We start from the raw sequence: 16,756 nt of genomic DNA on the forward strand, positions 1-16,756 counted from the left end.
CAAGCCCAGCCTTTTTCTAAAACTGAGTTTGCTTGGGTCGATCGAGGTTTATGAATCAGCTCTGTCACCAGTCAGCGTCTCGAAATGGGGTTGGCAGAATCCCTGCTATTGAGTAGCTGGAGAGCTACACGCTAATTCTAGCTCTGCGCTTCCTGTCTGATTGATCTTTGTCAGTCATTTAACTCCCACCCCGTCCTCAATTTTTGTTATTGTTGTTTACTTTTTTATAGAACGCTTCACGTATTTGCGTGTCATCCTTTCGCATAGTGCCATGCTAATCTTCTCTGTATCGTTCTAAGTTTAGTATATGTGGTGCGAAGTGAGCACCCATCCTCAATTTCTATTCTATAAATTGGCAATGATAATTCCAATCTGAGGATCAGAGATTAATGCTTCTGAAGGGCCTGGTGTTGTGCCCAGCACATAGGAAGTGTTCAATAAAGTAGTCTGCATGGTGGTGCAGTGGAAGGATCGTAGGCTTTGGAGCCAGAAAGACCTCAGTTCCAGGCACAGATGGACCATTACCAACTGTATGATCTTGAGCAAGTCATTGTGTTGCTTTTGAGATTACCCATGTGTAAAACGGGAATGATAATGCCTGCCCAGACTACCTCAGGGAATGGTTATGGGGTTCAGATGAGCTGATGAACCAAGAAGGTATTTGGAGTTCACTTCCAGTCTTAGGAGACAAGCCATACAACAGGTTGACTGAAAGAGACCATGGGAAAGCTGTTTTGAGTATAGCCTTGCCTCCCTTCAGATACTAACCCTAGTTGAAGTTCTTCCCTGAAAGGTGTAAGTAATAAATGGGTTCTAAGTAGTGTTTTCTGCTCATGAGACTTAATGGGAGGAGGGGACTTTCATGTTTACCAGGCCTGTTGTGTTCATGGCTCTGTGCCAGATGCACATTATCACATTGAATCTTCTCATGACCATCTCACCCTAGCCCCATATATTTCACTCACTACACATCTAAAACTGAACTCAAGATAGTAATCATGGCTACCCTTCACCAAGTACTTACTATGTACCTAGCACTGAGTGCTAACAGCTTTGATGTTCCCTTTACCAGGGAATAGCACTCCCATCCAGCCGTTGTCCAAGCCAGAACCTGGGAGTCAACCTTGACTGCTCCCTCTTCCTCAACTCCCACATGCCTGTCAATCCCAAGTCCTGCCAATTCTACCTCCCAAATCTCTAGACTCTCCAATTCTACTGCCACTACTCTAGTCCAAGCCACTGTCCCCTACCACCTAAACTATTATAAAAGCCTCCTCCCTACTTTTCTTCCTTCCAGGACTGTTTCTCTATATCTACTCTCCATAGCCAGAATGATCATTCTGAAACACAAACTTCATCATGACTTTTCTGTTTAAAAGCCTTTAGAAGTCCCCACTATCTTTAGGATGAAGTTCAAAATTCGCGTCATAGCGTCAAAGCTTTTTGTTATCTGGCCTACCTCTCCATCCTTCCTCTCCTCAGCCCCACACTCTCCTCCCCAGCTGGACTGAAATACTTTCAGTTCCCCAAAGGCCTGAGCTCACTCTCTAACCTCCAGGTCATTGCACATGCTGTTCCCTCTGCCCAGAACATTGCATCCTTTGATTTGCTGCCTGGCTAACTCCAACTCATTCCTTGTGTGTTGGCCAGGTTAAGTTCTCCTGCCATCTGCATGCTTCTATAACCCATGGATCTTAGTTCTGCCACACCATGTTGTAATTACTTGTCTGCCTTCCATGCTCAACTATACATCAGAGACAATGTCTACTTTGCCCACCTTTGTATCCCTAGGGCTGGCACATAATGGAAGTTAATAAATATTTGGTGACTAAATGAATTATCCCTATTTCACAGATTAGCAACCTGAGGCAAGAGAAGGTAAATGATTCTCTCACCCAGGGACTGGAACCCAGATCAACCTGAATCCATCGTCTGTCTGCTCAGTGCTCTACAGAACTCAGCCACACACTAACCTAGTGTAGCCAGTAGCCCAGAAGAGAGAATGTAGGGGGCGTCCATAAGGAAAGGAAATTCACCAAACCAAGTGATGCTTTTATTAGGGTTAAATTCAGAGTTGTTTGCTGTCAGGAAGCCTGGGTTTAAGTCTCCTCTATGTGTTTCTCTGGGTCTCAGTTTCCCCATCTGTGAATCAGGAAGCTGGCGCAGATGATATCCAAGGAGGAATGTCTCAGGACCCCCTGGCCTGCCTCACTGGCTGTAGATGGACTCCTCAAACCACGTTCTTTCATTTCTCCTGGATCCCCGTCTTCCAGAATACATCACCAACCATCCATCTCCCATACCTTGACCCATACCTGCCCTTCTCCTAGCCAAAAGGGATTGAAATCAGAGTGTTTTCAACCCCCAAGCCCAACCCAGCCCCCAAATCCACAGAGCCAGGAGATACTCAGTCCTCATCTCTCCTCTCAGGTTTTATTGACTGATGGAAACTACATCTTTGTCAGCCGCCAGCTCCATGGGGACAGTGCTGGGGACAGGGAACCTGAGATGATGCCAGATTTCAGCCTGAGAGCAGAGTTCTGGAAGGTGACCCAAGAGGGAGAAGAAAGGAATATGGGAAAAGGAATTGTAGGGGAGGAGGAGGAGAAGTTCCTCCTGTCTCCTATAACTCCCAAAGTTCAAAAACATCCCAGGCCTGAGCCCCTGATGCTTCTGGACTCTTGCCCAAGAACATGGAATCAGCCCATGATCTCCAAATACAGCCCAGCTCTTGCTGGTTGCCAGGCTCTTATCTTGGCCAGTCCAGACTCCAGCCCAACCCAGGAAGGAGGCAAACCAGAGGAGAAGAGAGGAGGAGGAGGAGTTAGAGGTGGCCCCTCTGATTAGGGCAGATGTAAATGCTGCAGCAAACTGGTCAGAGGCTTTGCATAATGACACGGCAGCAGCTGCTATTGCTAGAGTTTGCTGGGGGCCCGGCAGAGGACAGGGTTGCGGGGTCCCATTTCCAGCAGCCAGGGAAGGGGATGGTAGAATTTGTGCTATCTGTGTGTTGGGAGAGGCAGCCTGACCCCTCAGGCAAGGCCTGGGGATGGCAGGTCACTGCAGAGGCCACAGCCCATGAAGCCTGTGTTTGCATTCCAAGCTTCAGAATCTGGGAATTGTTGGGCCAGATAGAGGGTGAGGACCTCGTGTAGAGGCCAGATCAGAGGTGAGGGTTCTCTTCTCTGAACCTCCAAAGCTCCATATCCCAGCCAGAGGGAGGTGGAAGTCTCAACTCTCCTTCTTAGGCCAGACCTCAGATATCAGATCAAAGCTTTACCTTCAACTGAGAGCCCAAGGGGAGGAGCATGCAGGAGTCCAGCTGGGAGAGTGGGGCCAGTCCCAGTGTGCTGGGGCAAGGAGGCCAGGGGCCTGTGGAAGCCCAGTGCTTCAGCTCCCACCAGGAAAAATGTCTGGGGTGGGGGGAAGTTTCCCATTTCCTGGCTACTTCCCCACTATGTGGACCATTTCATGAAACTCCATTGCATAGTTCTCAGTAGGGGGGCAGAAGGGGTGTCCAAGCCTGCCTCTCTCTGCCTCCCAAAAATATGGCTTTGGAAAGGATTTCCCAAAAATGAAGAGGACCTTCTGAATGGGCAGGTCTACCCCTCACAGGGAAGAGATCTTGACGGTCTCAGGGAAGAGGCAAGGGGTACCCAGGCTGGAGTTCCTGAGGGTGCTGCCGGCCCTGCTGCCGCCACCAGGGGAGGAAGGTTGGCTCTCATCTGGGGTGTTGGCAGGAGGGGTAGGGATACTGATAATGGCAGCCACGAAGTCCCGGCTGTCGCAGTTCAGGTCAAGGCTGTCATGGGGCTTGGCATTGAGGCTGGAGCGGCTGTGGAAAAGATGGAAGGCTCTTAAAAAGTTATCTTAGGCCGGGTGCAGTGGCTCATGCCTGTAATCCCTGCACTTTGGGAAGCCAAGGCGGGTGGATCACCTGAGGTCAGGAGTTCAAGACCAGCCTGACCAACGTGGTGAAACCTGGTCTCTACTAAATACAAAAAATTAGCCGGGCATGGTGGCGCATGCCTGTAATCCCAGCTACTTGGGAGGCTGAGGCAGGAGAATTGCTTGAACCCAGGAGGTGGAGGTTGCAGTGAGCTGAGATTGCACCCCTGCACTTCAACCTGGGCGACGGAATGAGACGCCATCACAAAATAAATAAATAAATAAATAAATAAATAAATAAAAGTTATCAGCCAGGCGCGGTGGCTCATGCCTGTAATCCCAGCACTTTGGGAGGCCAAGGCAGGCGGATCACGAGATCAGGAGATTGAGACCATCCTGGCTAACATGGTGAAACTCCATCTCTACTAAAAATACAAAAAATTAGCTGGGCGTGGTGGCAGACACCTGTAGTCCCAGCTACTCAGGAGGCTGAGGCAGGAGAATGGCATGAACCCAGGATGCGGAGCTTGCAGTGAGCCGAAATTGCGCCACTGCACTCCAGCCTGGGAAACAGAGTGAGACTCAGTCGCAAAAAAAAAAAAAAAAAAGTTAATACTTGCCATAGCAATCATGGCATTTATTGAGCACCTACTGGGTCCCTGACACTGCTAAGGACGTAAGTACTTCTCCTGCATCCCCAATTATGGTGGTAAAGAGTGAGGACTCGCCGGGCGTGGTGGCTCACGCCTGTAATCCCAGCACTTTGGGAGGCCGAGGCGGGCGGATCACAAGGTCAGGAGATCGAGACCACGGTGAAACCCCGTCTCTACTAAAAATACAAAAAATTGGCCGGGCGCGGTGGCTCAAGCCTGTAATCCCAGCACTTTGGGAGGCCAAGACGGGCGGATCACGAGGTCAGGAGATCGAGACCATCCTGGCTAACACCGTGAAACCCCGTCTCTACTAAAAATATAAAAAACTAGCCGGGCGAGGTGGCGGGCGCCTGTAGTCCCAGCTACTCCGGAGGCTGAGGCAGGAGAATGGCCTAAACCCGGGAGGCGGAGCTTGCAGTGAGCTGAGATCCGGCCACTGCACTCCAGCCCGGGCTACAGAGCAAGACTCTGTCTCAAAAAAATAAAAAATAAAAATAAAAATACAAAAAATTAGCCGGGCGCGGTTGTGGGCGCCTGTAGTCCCAGCTACTCGGGAGGCTGAGGCAGGAGAATGGCGTGAACCCGGGAGGCGAAGCTTGCAGTGAGCCGAGATCGCGCCACTGCACTCCAGCCTGGGCGACAGAGCGAGACTCCGTCTCAAAAAAAAAAAAAAAAAAAAAAAAAAGAGTGAGGACTCTAGAGTCAGACAGTCCTGGGTTCAAATCCTGGTCCTATTTTAACCACTCCAAACCTCTCTCTTCTCTCATCTGTAGCGTGGAATGAACACTATCTCCCATAGGGTTGCTGTGGAGATTAAATGAGATTGAAAATGTTACGAAGTGCTCAGAGCAGTGTCTGGAACACAATGAGCATACACATGAAAATGTTCTCTCATGGTTACTCCTAACAGTGTCCAAGTCCTTACAAAGTGTCTACAGTAGGATCTAAGGTGGGACCCTCACTCCTTTCTGAGTTTGCCTCTTACCACTCTCCCCCTAGCTCACTCTCCTCCACCCATGATAGCTTCCTTGCTATGTCTCTAATGTGGACCCACATCTGCTTCAAGGCCTTTGCACAGGCTGTTCACTCTGCTTAGAAAGCTCTTCCTTCCTCTGCATAGCCCACTCCTTTGCCTCCTTCAGGTCTTGGCTCAGTTGTCACCTCAGTAAAGCCTTCCCTGACCACACTATTAAAACTGCATCACCAACTGAGAGTGGTGGCTCATGCCTGTAATCCCAGCACTCTGGGAGGCCGAGGCAGGTGGACCACCTGAAGGTCAGGAGTTTGAGGCCAGCCTGGCCAACATGGTGAAACCTCATCTCTACTAAAAATATAAAAAATTGGCGGGTGCAGTGGCTCATGCCCGTAATCCCAGCACTTTAGGAGGTCGAGGTGGCCAGATCACAAGGTCAAGAGATTGAGACCATCCTGGCCAACATGGCAAAACCCCATCTTTACTAAAAATACAAAAATTAGCTGGGCGTGGTGGCACGCACTTGCAGTCCCAGCTACTTGGGAGGCTAAGGCAGAGAACTGCTTGAACCCGGGGGGTGGAGGTTGCAGTAAGCCAAGATCGCGCCACTGCACTCCAGTCTGGGCGACAGAGCAGGACTCCATCTCAAAAATAAATAAATAAATAAATAAATAAATAAATAAATATATAAATATAAAAAACTAGCTGGGTATGGTGGCGGGCACCTGTGATCCCAGCTATTCGGGAGGCTGAGGCAGGAGAATCATCTGAACCCGGGAGGCAGAGGTTGCAGTGAGCCGAGATTGCACCACTGCACTCCAGCCTGGGCAACAAGAGCAAAACTTCATCTCAAAAGAAAAACCAAAAAACGCAGCCAGGCGCGATGGCTCACGCCTGTAATCCCAGCACTTTGGGAGGCCGAGGTGGGTGGATCATGAGGTCAGGAGATCGATACCATCCTAGCCAACATGGTGAAACCCTGTCTCTACTAAAAATACAAAAATTAGCTGGGTGTGGTGCCGCATGCCTATAGGCCCAGCTTCTTGGGAGCCTGAGGCAGGAGAGTCGCTTGAACCCAGGAGGCAGAGGTTGCAGTGGGCTGAGATTGAGCCACTGCACTCCAGCCTGGCAAGAGAGCAAGACTCAGTCTCAAAAAAAAAAAAAAAAAAAAGGCCGGGCGCGGTGGCTCATGCCTGTAATCCCAGCACTTTGGGAGGCCGAGGTAGGCAGATCATGAGGTCAGGAGATCGAGACCATCCTGGCTAACACTGTGAAACCCTGTCCCTACTAAAAATACAAAAACTTAGCCAGGCGTGGTGGCAGGCGCCTGTAGTCCCAGCTACTCAGGAGGCTGAGGCAGGAGAATGGCATGCACCTAGGAGGCAGAGCTTGTAGTGAACTGAGATCGCGCCACTGCACTCCAGCCTGGGCAACAGAGCGAGACTCCGTCTCAAAAAAAAAAAAAAAAAATCTGCATCACCACCTGCTCTATGCTTTTTTTCTTTTTTTTTTTTTTCTTTTCTTTTTTTTTTTTTTGAGACAGCGTTTTGCTGTTGTTGCCCAAGCTGGAGTGCAATGGTGCGATCTCAGCTCACTGGAACCTCCACCTCCCTGGTTCAGGTGATTCTCCTGCCTCAGCCTCCCAAGTAACTGGGATTACAGGTGCACACCACCACACCCAGCTAGTATTTTGTATTTTTAATAGAAACAGGGTTTCACTATGTTAGCCAGGCTGGTCTCGAACTCCTGTTATCCGCTCGCCTTGGCCTCCCAAAGTGGTGGGATTATAGGCATGAGCCACCGCACCTGGCCTGCTCTATGCTTTCTAGCCCCCATCCCTGACTGACTTTTCTCCTTGGCATTTACAGCTGTTTGATATGCTATATAATCTATGTATTTGTTTATTAACTGTCCTATCCCACTAGAATAGAAGTTAACTGTCTTATCCCACTAGAATAGGATACAGGGGCTTCTGTCTGTTCATTGACTGCCACATCCAAGTTGCCTACAACTGTGCCTGCCACACAATAGGTGCTCAATAAATGTTTGGTGAAAGAATGGATGAAGAGGCCAGGCGAGGTGGCTCATGCCTGTAATCTCAGCACTCTGGGAGGCTGAGGCAGGTGGATCACTTGAGGTGAGGAGTTTGAGACTAGTCTGGGTAACATGGCAAAACCTCATCTCTACTAAAAATACAAAAATTAGCTGGGCATGGTGGCATGTGCCTGTAACCCCAGCTACTCATGAGGCTGCGGCAGGAGAATCGCTTGAACCCAGGAGGTGGAGGTTGCAGTGAGCTGAGATCCCGCCATTGCACTTCAGCCTGGGTGACAGTGAGACTCTGTCTCAAAAAAAAAAAAAAAAAAAAAAAAGAATGGATGAAGAATGAGATCCAGACAAGATAAGCCCAAGCTTCCAGTAGGGAGGGGTTTGGGTTCGAGCTTGACTTGCTAGGCCTGGAGTCATGGAATCTCAGAGCTTCTGGTCTAAGCTCTGAGCTTCCCCAGCTGTGGCTAGCAGGTAGGAGGGCTGCTTACCTCTGGGGGGCAGGGCTCCTGCGCAGCCCTGCCAGCATGTCCAGCTCCTGCATGCTGCCACGGCTGACTGAGGCAGTGGAGTTGGCAAGGCGGATGGCACGGCGCTTGGCCCTGCGAGGGCAACAAGAAGACAGCAGGCTTCCATGTCCCATTGGCTGGGAAGACACAGAGGTGCTGCGGCTGGTGCGGCCACCCGGCGAGACGGCTCCCAGGGCTTCGCTGAAGGTGAGCTCGTCTGTGAACTCATGACACTGTGGGCAGAAGGGAGGCGGGGTCACGGGGCATCCCATGGGAGCTAATCCCACCCTCAAGCCTTTGCTCAGGCTGTTCTCTCCTTTCTGTAAATTGCTCCCTCTTGCCTTCCCTTGCCCATCCTTCAAGGCTTGGCTCTCCTGTAGCCTCTTCCAGGAAGCTCTGTGTGATTTCCACAATTTGTAGTGAGCCTCCCATCCAAGGGAGAGAACTGGCATGGCCTCAGAGGGACCCCTTTCTATTCTGCTATACCACCTCACATTAGGTCTCACCGTTGTCTTCTCTAGACAATGCAGCAAGTGGTGATGTTGCTGTTCAAAGGCAGAACGGTTCCTGACACAAAGAGCCTGTTCCTCGCCACTGCCGCTGTCCTGGAGTGGATGGAGCAGAGCAATAAGGGCAGCACCTTCCTCCCCCTGTTATGACTCACTGCAACCCCAATCCAGGCCCCAACCCACCTCAAGGCCCCCATTCTGCTTGTACTGCAGGAAGGCATTGGTGGTACCACTCTTTGCCAATCGGATCCTTGCCAAGCGCACCTTCTGCAGAGAGAGGAGATAAAAGGTCAGGTGGGTAAGCCCCAAAGTAGACTGGCTTGGGGTGTAGGGAGTGGGAGGTGCTCGGATGGAAAGCGCAGTTACCTGCTGTGCTCGGCGCTTGTCAGCCCGCTGGTTCTGGTGGTAGATGCGGCTAAAGTTGGACACAATGACTGGCACAGGCAGGGCAATGACCAAGACGCCACTGAGTGAGCAGATGGACCCGAAAATCTTGCCAGCAATGGTGCTGGGCACCATGTCTCCATAGCTGGAGTGAGGGGAGGTAGGCCAAGGTCAGGAAAAGTGCCCACCTACCTTTCAGTCCCTCACTCCATCCCATCTAATCCGGGCTAGCTCTGTGACCCTGGCCAGGCACTCAAACCTTCTGAGTCCCTCAGTTTCTTGCTCTGTAAAATGTTGGGGAGTCAAGTGAGAAATGGGCCTGGCCCTCAACCCCTACCATCTGCTGCCCCTGTCCAAGCTACATACCAAGCACCTGAGTCAGCTAGAAATCTATGAAAACCAACAGAGGGGAGCATGAGGAAGTCACAGACAGTGAACACAGCCTCCTCCTAGGAGGAGAGTCCCAGCACCATGGGCCGGTCGAAGGGCTTCAAGTCCCAGGCTGAGTGTTTTGTTGGTTTTGGCTGCCTCTCTTACCCGGTCTAAGTAGGACCCCTTTTCATTTCCCTGTAGGGGAATCTTTGAAAACTGTCCACATATGACAAAACAGGGAGGAGCCTTGAAACCCCCCTGTCTTTCTCCATGCCACCCACCTCCCATAGAGATAGAGCCAAGCCAACCTTACTAACTTGTTCACAGAGAGCTCCCCTGAAGATCAGGGGGGTTCTGTAACTGACTCGCCCAAGATCACACTGCATACTTTTGTTCTGACCGCAGAACCAATCAGAACTCCTCCACAGAAACAGTCTCTGCAGTCTTTAGCCTCTAAGCCTTTTCACTGTGCCCTAGGATGGCTGTTCCTTATTTCTGTATTTTGACTCATTTTAAGCATTCAGGACTCTGCTCAAAAGTCTCTCCAACTTGGCCATTGCTGGCTCTCTGATGTGTCATCTCAGACCGTGTCCTCAACTATGAGACATGGGCAGACATCCACCCTCACAGAGTTGTTGTGAGGACTTGAATAGAGTAAAAGCCATCAAAATACTCAGTTCCAGCCTACTGTCAGTGCTCTGTATTTGTTTGTTGGTCTGATCCTGGACCTCCAACTAGAATTGGGGTTTCTACGCTTTAGAAACCCCAAGTCAACTTTTTTTGTACCTCTATGAAGAAACTGAGCAAACCCAACTCATTCAGTCATTCCTTCAACAGATACTGAGCACCAACTGTATACCCAATCCCAGTGATGGAAACTTAGAGAAGGATCACAGCATCTGCCCTAGACAGTATCTTTAGAAAGCTCATGAGTTCAATGATTCCATTTGATACTTTTATCCGAACTCTGTTTCTTCTGCAGGGATCTACCAAAAAAAAAAAAAAAAAAAAGCTGAAAACATCTTGTTCTGGGAAACATCAAGGAATCACAAAGGCACAGAAGTAGTGCCCCACACAGCAGACAATTCTAGAAGGTTGGGAGACATGGGTCCCCAAAACAGAAAAAGAGGTGCTAGAAAGCCAACACCTATGTATCCTGCACCAGAAACATTCAGAGAACTTTCACAACTGTGATGTCATTGAATCCTCTCTAGATGATGAAGGGATCAGCATTCCCCATTTTACAGAGGGGAAAACTGAGGCCATGAGAAAATGACATCAACAGAAAGAGAACAGCTAAGACAATCCTTGAACCCAAGTCTCCTGACCTAGAAAATCAAGGCATTGTCAGAGCTGGGAGGGATCTGAAGAATAAGTCCAGCTCCTTCAGTTTGTACAGATTAGCAAACTGAAGCTCAAAAAGAGAGAGAGGCCAGGCACGATGGCTCATGCCTGTAATCCCAGCCCTTTGGGAGGCCAAGGTGGGCGGATCACCTGAGGTCAGGAGTTTGAGACCAGCCTGGCCAACATGGTGAAATCCCATCTCTACTAAAAATACAAAAATTAGCTGGGCATGGTGGCATGCACCTGTAATCCCAGCTACTTGGGATTCTGAAGCGGGAGAATCACTTGAACCCAGGAAGCAGAGGTTGCAGTGAGCTGAGATCTTGCCACTGCACTCCAGCCTGGGCAACAGAGTAAGACTCCATCTAAAAAAGAAAGAGGAAGGAAGGGAGGGAGGGAGGGAGGGAGGGAGGAAGGAGATCATTCCTTTAAACTTCCTAATTTTACAGAAAGGGTGAGTGTAATCAGGCAGCCCCCAACATGGAGTCCGCACTCACCCAAGCGTGGTCATGGTGACAATGGTATACCAGAAGGCCGCAGGGATGCTTGTAAAGTTGGTCTTGTTTGTGCCCTTCTCCGCATAAAACATGACAGTGGCAAAGATGATGATGGCCATGGTTAGAGAAAAGAGGAGAAAGCCCAGCTCAGAGGCACAGCTCTTGAGTGTGTAGCCCAGAATCCTCAAGCCCTGTGAGTGCCTGGAGAACTTGAAGATGCGAAACACCCGGAACACACGCAGGGTGACAAAGGCGCCTGAGACATCGTCGTTCTTGGGCACCAAAAGCCCAATGTAGTAGGGCAGGATGGCCACCACGTCAATGAGGCTCATGACACTCCGCAGGAAGCGGCAACGGCTGGGGGCAGCAAACAGCCGCAGGAGATATTCACCTGTGAATATGAGTACACAGGCTGTGTCCATGCAGAAAAAGGCCTGTGGGAAGCGTTCGCCACAGGGCTGCTCCCTCGAGGACCTGCGTGCAGCGCCGCGGCATGGGATGGTCTCCACCACATTGGCGATGACCGACACGGCGATGAAGAAGCCGGTCACGTAGTAGAAAACGAGGGCTGCAGTGCTCGTATGTGGATTCTCGAAGGCCCGCCAGAGCCGCTGCCGCAGGGAGCTGCCCGCAGGCAGGGCTGGGCCGTCCCCGGCCTGCTCGGCCTCCTCATCCTCTGCCAGGCGCTCGGCATTCTCCTTCTTTCGGTCCCGATACTCTTCAAGGCAGCAGTCACCAACTAGCTCGGGGACCAGGCCGTAGAAGGCCAGCTCTTCGTCGAAGGCCTGGATGCACTCCTGCCGTGGGCAGTGCAGACGCCCCGTTCGGTAGAAGTTCAGCACATGGCGGAACATGTCAGGGTCGCGATCGAAGAAGTACTCGCCTGAGTCAGCATCGTAGAAGAATTCCTTCTCTGAGCTGCCCAACAAGGTATCTGGGTAGCGGTCCAGCGTATTCTTCCAGGTCTCAAAGCGCCGTCCGCTCACGTTCACCACCAGAACCTCATCTCCTCGAGATGTCTTCACCCCCGGTGCTGGGGGCAGGGGCTGCTGGGCCAGGGGCAGCCAGCCCACTGCTGCCGCCCGGGCAAAAGGCAGCCACGTGGCCAGGCCTGCCGCCATCGTGCCGCTCCCCAAGCCCAGGGAGAGTTAGTGAGGGTGGCGTGTAGGAGAATGTGGCTGTCTCCAGGATGGTGGGGGCTTGGAGAAGCCTTGAGCCACCTGAACAAGGAAACTGGGGGTGTCTAGAGAGGCCAAGAGGAACCAGGAGGAAGAACTAGAGAGACGGGAAGGAGTTTGGGGGACATTTACAGAGCCTAGGAGGGGCCTGGGCAATGTCCTGAGGGACTAAGAAGGGACTTGGGGACATAGAGAACAGAAAAGAGGTGTGGGGATGGGGCCAAGAAGGAGCTGAGGGAGGGTTTAGAGAGACTGAGATGATTCTAAAGGAGTTAGCCTGTGCCTGAGAGGTGTCTGGGGGCGTCTAGAGGGGCCAAGAAACACGTGAGGAGTTCTCTACACTCTCAAGAGTCTCAGGGAAGGCAGAAGAGCCTGGAACTCCTTTGTGGAGGTGGAGAGGAGACTGGGGCATCCGGAGGGGTAGAAATGGGACCAGAGGTGCTTGAAAGAGACTGAGAGTGTCTGGAAGTGGGGGTTCTAGAGGGGCTGAGACAGGTGAGGAGGGTTGTCCACACCCTCAAGCTTCTAGGGGAAGCATAAGAGGGTTAGACCCCCCTCATGGATCTGGAAAGGCAGCTGGTGCATCTGGAGGGGTGGCTGTGGATCCAGGAGGTTGTAAAGAGGCTGAAAGGTGTCTTGGGACTGCCTAGAGTTGCCAAGAATAGCCTGGGGGGATGTCTGTACTCTAGAGGAGTTCTGGGGAAGAAAGGAGAGGCGAGGGCCGCCTAGTAGGGCTGGAGAGGGGAAGAGGTTATCCAAAGGGGTGGATAGGGGGCTGGGTTATTTTTTGAGAGGCTGAGAGTTATCTGGGGGAGGTGGGTATCTAGACGGGCCAAGAAAGCCTGGTCGACAGTCTCAGGAGTTCTATGGGGAGGAAAAAGGGGCCTGGGGAATTCCAAGGAGCTGGGACTCAAATGTTAGGAAGTTGGGCACAGTCCCAGAGCACCCAGGGGATCTATGAAGACTAAATAAGAGGAAGGGGGTTACCCCCAAAATGGGGTTAAGAGGAGGGTGGGGTGTTGAAAGGGAGTTGGGTGTGTCTCCGGGGAGGGGGGCTCCTGGGCTTTGCAGGAAGCTGGCAGGGGAGGCCGGGAGAAGGCTGGGTCCCACCGTTGGGGGCAGGTCTGGGGAAACCACACCCCGAGGGGCTGGCGGTGTGTGCTGGGCAGTGGCAGTAGCAGCAGCGGCAGCAGGAGGAAGAGAAGCAACCACAGCCAGGCGTAGGAGAGGTGGCATAGGCAGGGAGAGGGCGCAGGGTCCCCGGAAGGAGGCCTGGGAAGGGCAAGGTCCAGTGGGACCCCTGGGGACTATCCCAGGATGGGCTAGGGCATGGGGGCTGGACCAGGGAAGGATGAGGACAGCGCTAGTGGTGGTCCCCCTCCCCCTCCCTCTCGGGCCGTCCTCACCTGTGTCCCCGTTGCAGCAGCAGCAACAGCGGTGGGGCTGGGGGTACCAAACACCCGAGCTCCTGGCCCCCTCTGCAGAGCTGCCTGAGTTCTCCTCCTCCTCTGGCTCTCTCTCCCCGCCCCTCCGAGCTTGCCGGGAGATGGAGGGAGGCAGGGAGGGGCCTCGTGGCTCCCCGAGCCCCCTCCCCTAGGACAGCCAGAGAGGGACCCTGGGGAGACTCCGCCTCCTACAAAGCTGGTTGGGCCTCAGTCGCGTCATCTGGAAAATGGGGGTGGCAGGGAACTTTGCCAATTCTCTCCACCTCCTTCCTGGACTCCCCTCTCTTCCTGCCCAGCTCCTACCCCCTCTGCCCCCAGGGGCCCCCACCCCCACTCGCCTGAATCAGCAGCACTTAGCAGATCCGATCGATGGGGAGGCGTCTGTTAATGGCCCCAGAGCGGAGTGCCACAGGGAATGATGCAGCGCTGTCCCCTCCCTGCCCCCCAGACTGTGGAAGGGCAGGAGAGCCAGGAGTCGGGGGTAATTGCTGGGGAGTGTTTCTCTAGATGGCCAAGCTTCCGAAGCTGCCCCCTTGAGGGACGCAGCATGGGTTAGAGCCCCAGCTCTAAGACTTCGGCTGTGGGACTGGAGCACACGACTTCCTGTTTTTAGATATGAAATGAGGATAAAGGGAACGTAGAGGGGGACAATCCAGGTCCCACCCCTCTACCAAGTCGTCTCTCAGGCAGGCCCCACTCTGAGGGGGCAGTCTCTCTTATCTGTCCACATCCAGTGGCCTCAAATCATACCTCCTCCGCTAGAGGGCTCTGCTTCTGGATGGCAGGAGCACTGATTATGGAATGCCTCTGGCTGGCTATGGGTGGGTTCAGACCCCACCTTTGCCACTGACTTGCTGCATCCTTGAGCAAGTGACTTGCATTGTTTCCTCATTTGTCAGATGGAGAGACTTATCCCAAGTTGATAGCATCATTTGGAGCATTACATGATGTGAAAGGTGATAGCACTGGACACAGCACATACCAGGGATGCTTAATCTTAATTAAAGGAGTGTGATGACAGGGGCACTGTAACGCAGGGCCAGGCCTAGCCTTTCATCCGATTACCCACCCATGTAATCTTCCATTTGCCCACTTGGCACACTCCTGATTTGTCCATTTCTACATCCATTCCTCCACCTACCCATCCATCCATTCTCCCACCCACACAACCAATTACTCTATCCATCCCTCCACCCACCCATCTGTCCAGTTAGTTGTTAATCTACCCACCCACTCATTCATCCATGTGTAAGTTCACCCCATCTGCCTATTTGCCAATCTATCTGTATGTATCCATCCTCCACCCATCTCTTCCCACCTGGAATACACGCAGGGTGACATCCTCTGCCCTTTGCTGTCCATACATAGCTCCACTCATCATTTCTTCTCCCACTGTTTACCCTTCCCATTCATGAGTTCATCTACCCATCCATCCATTCCCCTAACCATTGGTCCATTTACTCCCGACCTGTCCATAAACCCATCCATCCACCTATCTACCTAATTCCTCCACCCATCCATTTGTCCATAGACCTATTATCCATCTGTCCATTTACATCTCTACTATCCATCCTCTATTTATCCACCCACCAATCTATCTATCCATTTATTCATCCAACCACCTATCCATCCATCCATTTATTTGCCAACCTATCCATCATCAGTCCATGCAACTGTCCACTTATTCATCCATCTGTCCATCCAACCACTTACCCATCCCCCCCGTCTATCTACTCATCTATACCCACAATCCCATACATGTCTACCCATGTACATATCTGCAAGTATTTCAGCTCTACTCAGTTTGAGGGGCTGGTCAGCAGTAAATGGAGACAGGCTGGATGAGGGTGAGGAAAAGAGAGTAACGTTGCAGCCAGAGATCTCCCTCCCTATTCCAATGGTGTGAACCTCCCCGCCCCCAGCACGTCCCTCTTGGTTGAAAAGAATGAGACGAGACAGTCAGTGGGTGGGCCCGTCTGGCCAGATGGTATTTTGGCTGCACAGCCTTTACACACACACACACACGTGTTGCTAGAACGCTGAACATGGACCACACACCCACCCAACATCCCCAATCCCAAATGCAGAGTAGCCAGGCTCCAGACATAAATTAAAAAATAAAATAAAATAAAATAAAAAAGAGTTGGTCTCTGGGAAGGAGAGCTCATGCAGAGATGAAGACAGAAGCCCTTGGGAGCCAGGACCAAGAAGAAGGAGAAATCCCTGCCCCTTCCTTCAGGATCCCCACTCCCTGGTGGCCTCTGCCCTAAGACAGGATCATTAACACTAACCATCAGGCCTCTAGTCCCTTTAATGTCCAGTCTCCCAAGCTATTTGATTTTGGCTTCAGCCCTCATTTCCCCACCACAGCCCAAGGGAATGGCATCCTAGGGGGTAGGAGGGGGAGGAGGTGGGTGCAGCCTGCAGGTCTTTAGCTGGTTTCTCCTGGCTCTAGGTCTGGGTCAGGAGGCCCCACGCACTCCTTGCTGAGCCGCACAATTTCCTGGGACAGAACTTCCATGTCCTAAGAAACAAATGAACCATCAGGGGCCAGAAAAGGGGACAGGCTGCTCCCTTGCCAAATGCAGAGTATCATCTGTGATTTCCTTCACACCCTTTCATTAATCAATGCTCAGCTGTGTCTGGCCTGGGATGGGAAGGTACTCACAGCACCCCCAGCAGTGGGCTGGGCTCAGAAAAGTCATGAGGATGGGTGGGGAGCTACAGATATGGGAGTGGGACGCCTCCTGCGGCATGGTGCTGCTGCAGGATACATCACCACTCTGGTCACCTGCCCTTCTACTAAGTGTGAGCTTGCTTCTCAAAGGCAGGAGCTGGGTCTGACTCCTTTCTGACTCTCAGAGATGGGGAAAGTCTTTGGGTGGCAGGTTGGGCAAAAAGATGTGTGTGTGGACTCATGGGCATGGGGGATCTGTGGTAGACAAATTGGTGGACGAA

The 16,756-nt window shown here is 52.0% G+C and overlaps 2 protein-coding genes and 1 non-coding gene across 8 annotated transcripts in view; all 3 read right to left on the minus strand.

Annotated features, from left to right (window-relative positions):
* Window positions 1–220: 220 nt before the first annotated feature.
* Window positions 221–327, minus strand: LOC114675170 (U6 spliceosomal RNA). Its single transcript, XR_003726266.1, has one exon. It is a non-coding gene; the product is annotated as a U6 spliceosomal RNA (small nuclear RNA).
* A 1,707-nt stretch (window positions 328–2,034) lies between these two features.
* On the minus strand, window positions 2,035–14,533 carry KCND1 (potassium voltage-gated channel subfamily D member 1). Of its 3 annotated transcripts, none has more exons than XM_077988711.1 (8): window positions 14,137–14,533; window positions 13,760–14,018; window positions 11,176–12,418; window positions 8,945–9,107; window positions 8,762–8,845; window positions 8,576–8,674; window positions 8,052–8,302; window positions 2,035–3,835 (listed from the first exon to the last, which is right to left on the minus strand). In XM_077988711.1, the coding sequence occupies exons 3-8, from the start codon at window positions 12,294–12,296 to the stop codon at window positions 3,610–3,612; spliced, it is 1,944 nt and encodes a 647-aa protein (XP_077844837.1). In that variant the 5' UTR covers window positions 12,297–12,418; window positions 13,760–14,018; window positions 14,137–14,533; the 3' UTR covers window positions 2,035–3,609. The 3 variants fall into 3 exon arrangements, with proteins under 3 accessions (XP_077844837.1, XP_028698304.1, XP_077844838.1); XM_028842471.2 differs by having other exon boundaries at window positions 11,176–12,395; window positions 14,137–14,380; XM_077988712.1 differs by lacking the exon at window positions 14,137–14,533 and having other exon boundaries at window positions 11,176–12,250; window positions 13,760–13,969.
* A 1,227-nt stretch (window positions 14,534–15,760) lies between these two features.
* The window catches only part of GRIPAP1 (GRIP1 associated protein 1), a 29,556-nt gene continuing 28,560 nt past the window's right edge, over window positions 15,761–16,756 (minus strand). For all 4 annotated transcript variants that reach the window (XM_077988709.1, XM_077988708.1, XM_015127385.3 and 1 more), the window contains one exon: window positions 15,761–16,322. In XM_077988709.1, the coding sequence (XP_077844835.1) occupies window positions 16,230–16,322 (93 nt within the window). In that variant the 3' untranslated portion in view covers window positions 15,761–16,229. The remainder of the gene's footprint in view (window positions 16,323–16,756) is intronic.

Source organism: Macaca mulatta, chromosome X (genome assembly GCF_049350105.2).
Source record: "Macaca mulatta isolate MMU2019108-1 chromosome X, T2T-MMU8v2.0, whole genome shotgun sequence".
Classification (NCBI taxonomy): domain Eukaryota; kingdom Metazoa; phylum Chordata; class Mammalia; order Primates; family Cercopithecidae; genus Macaca; species Macaca mulatta.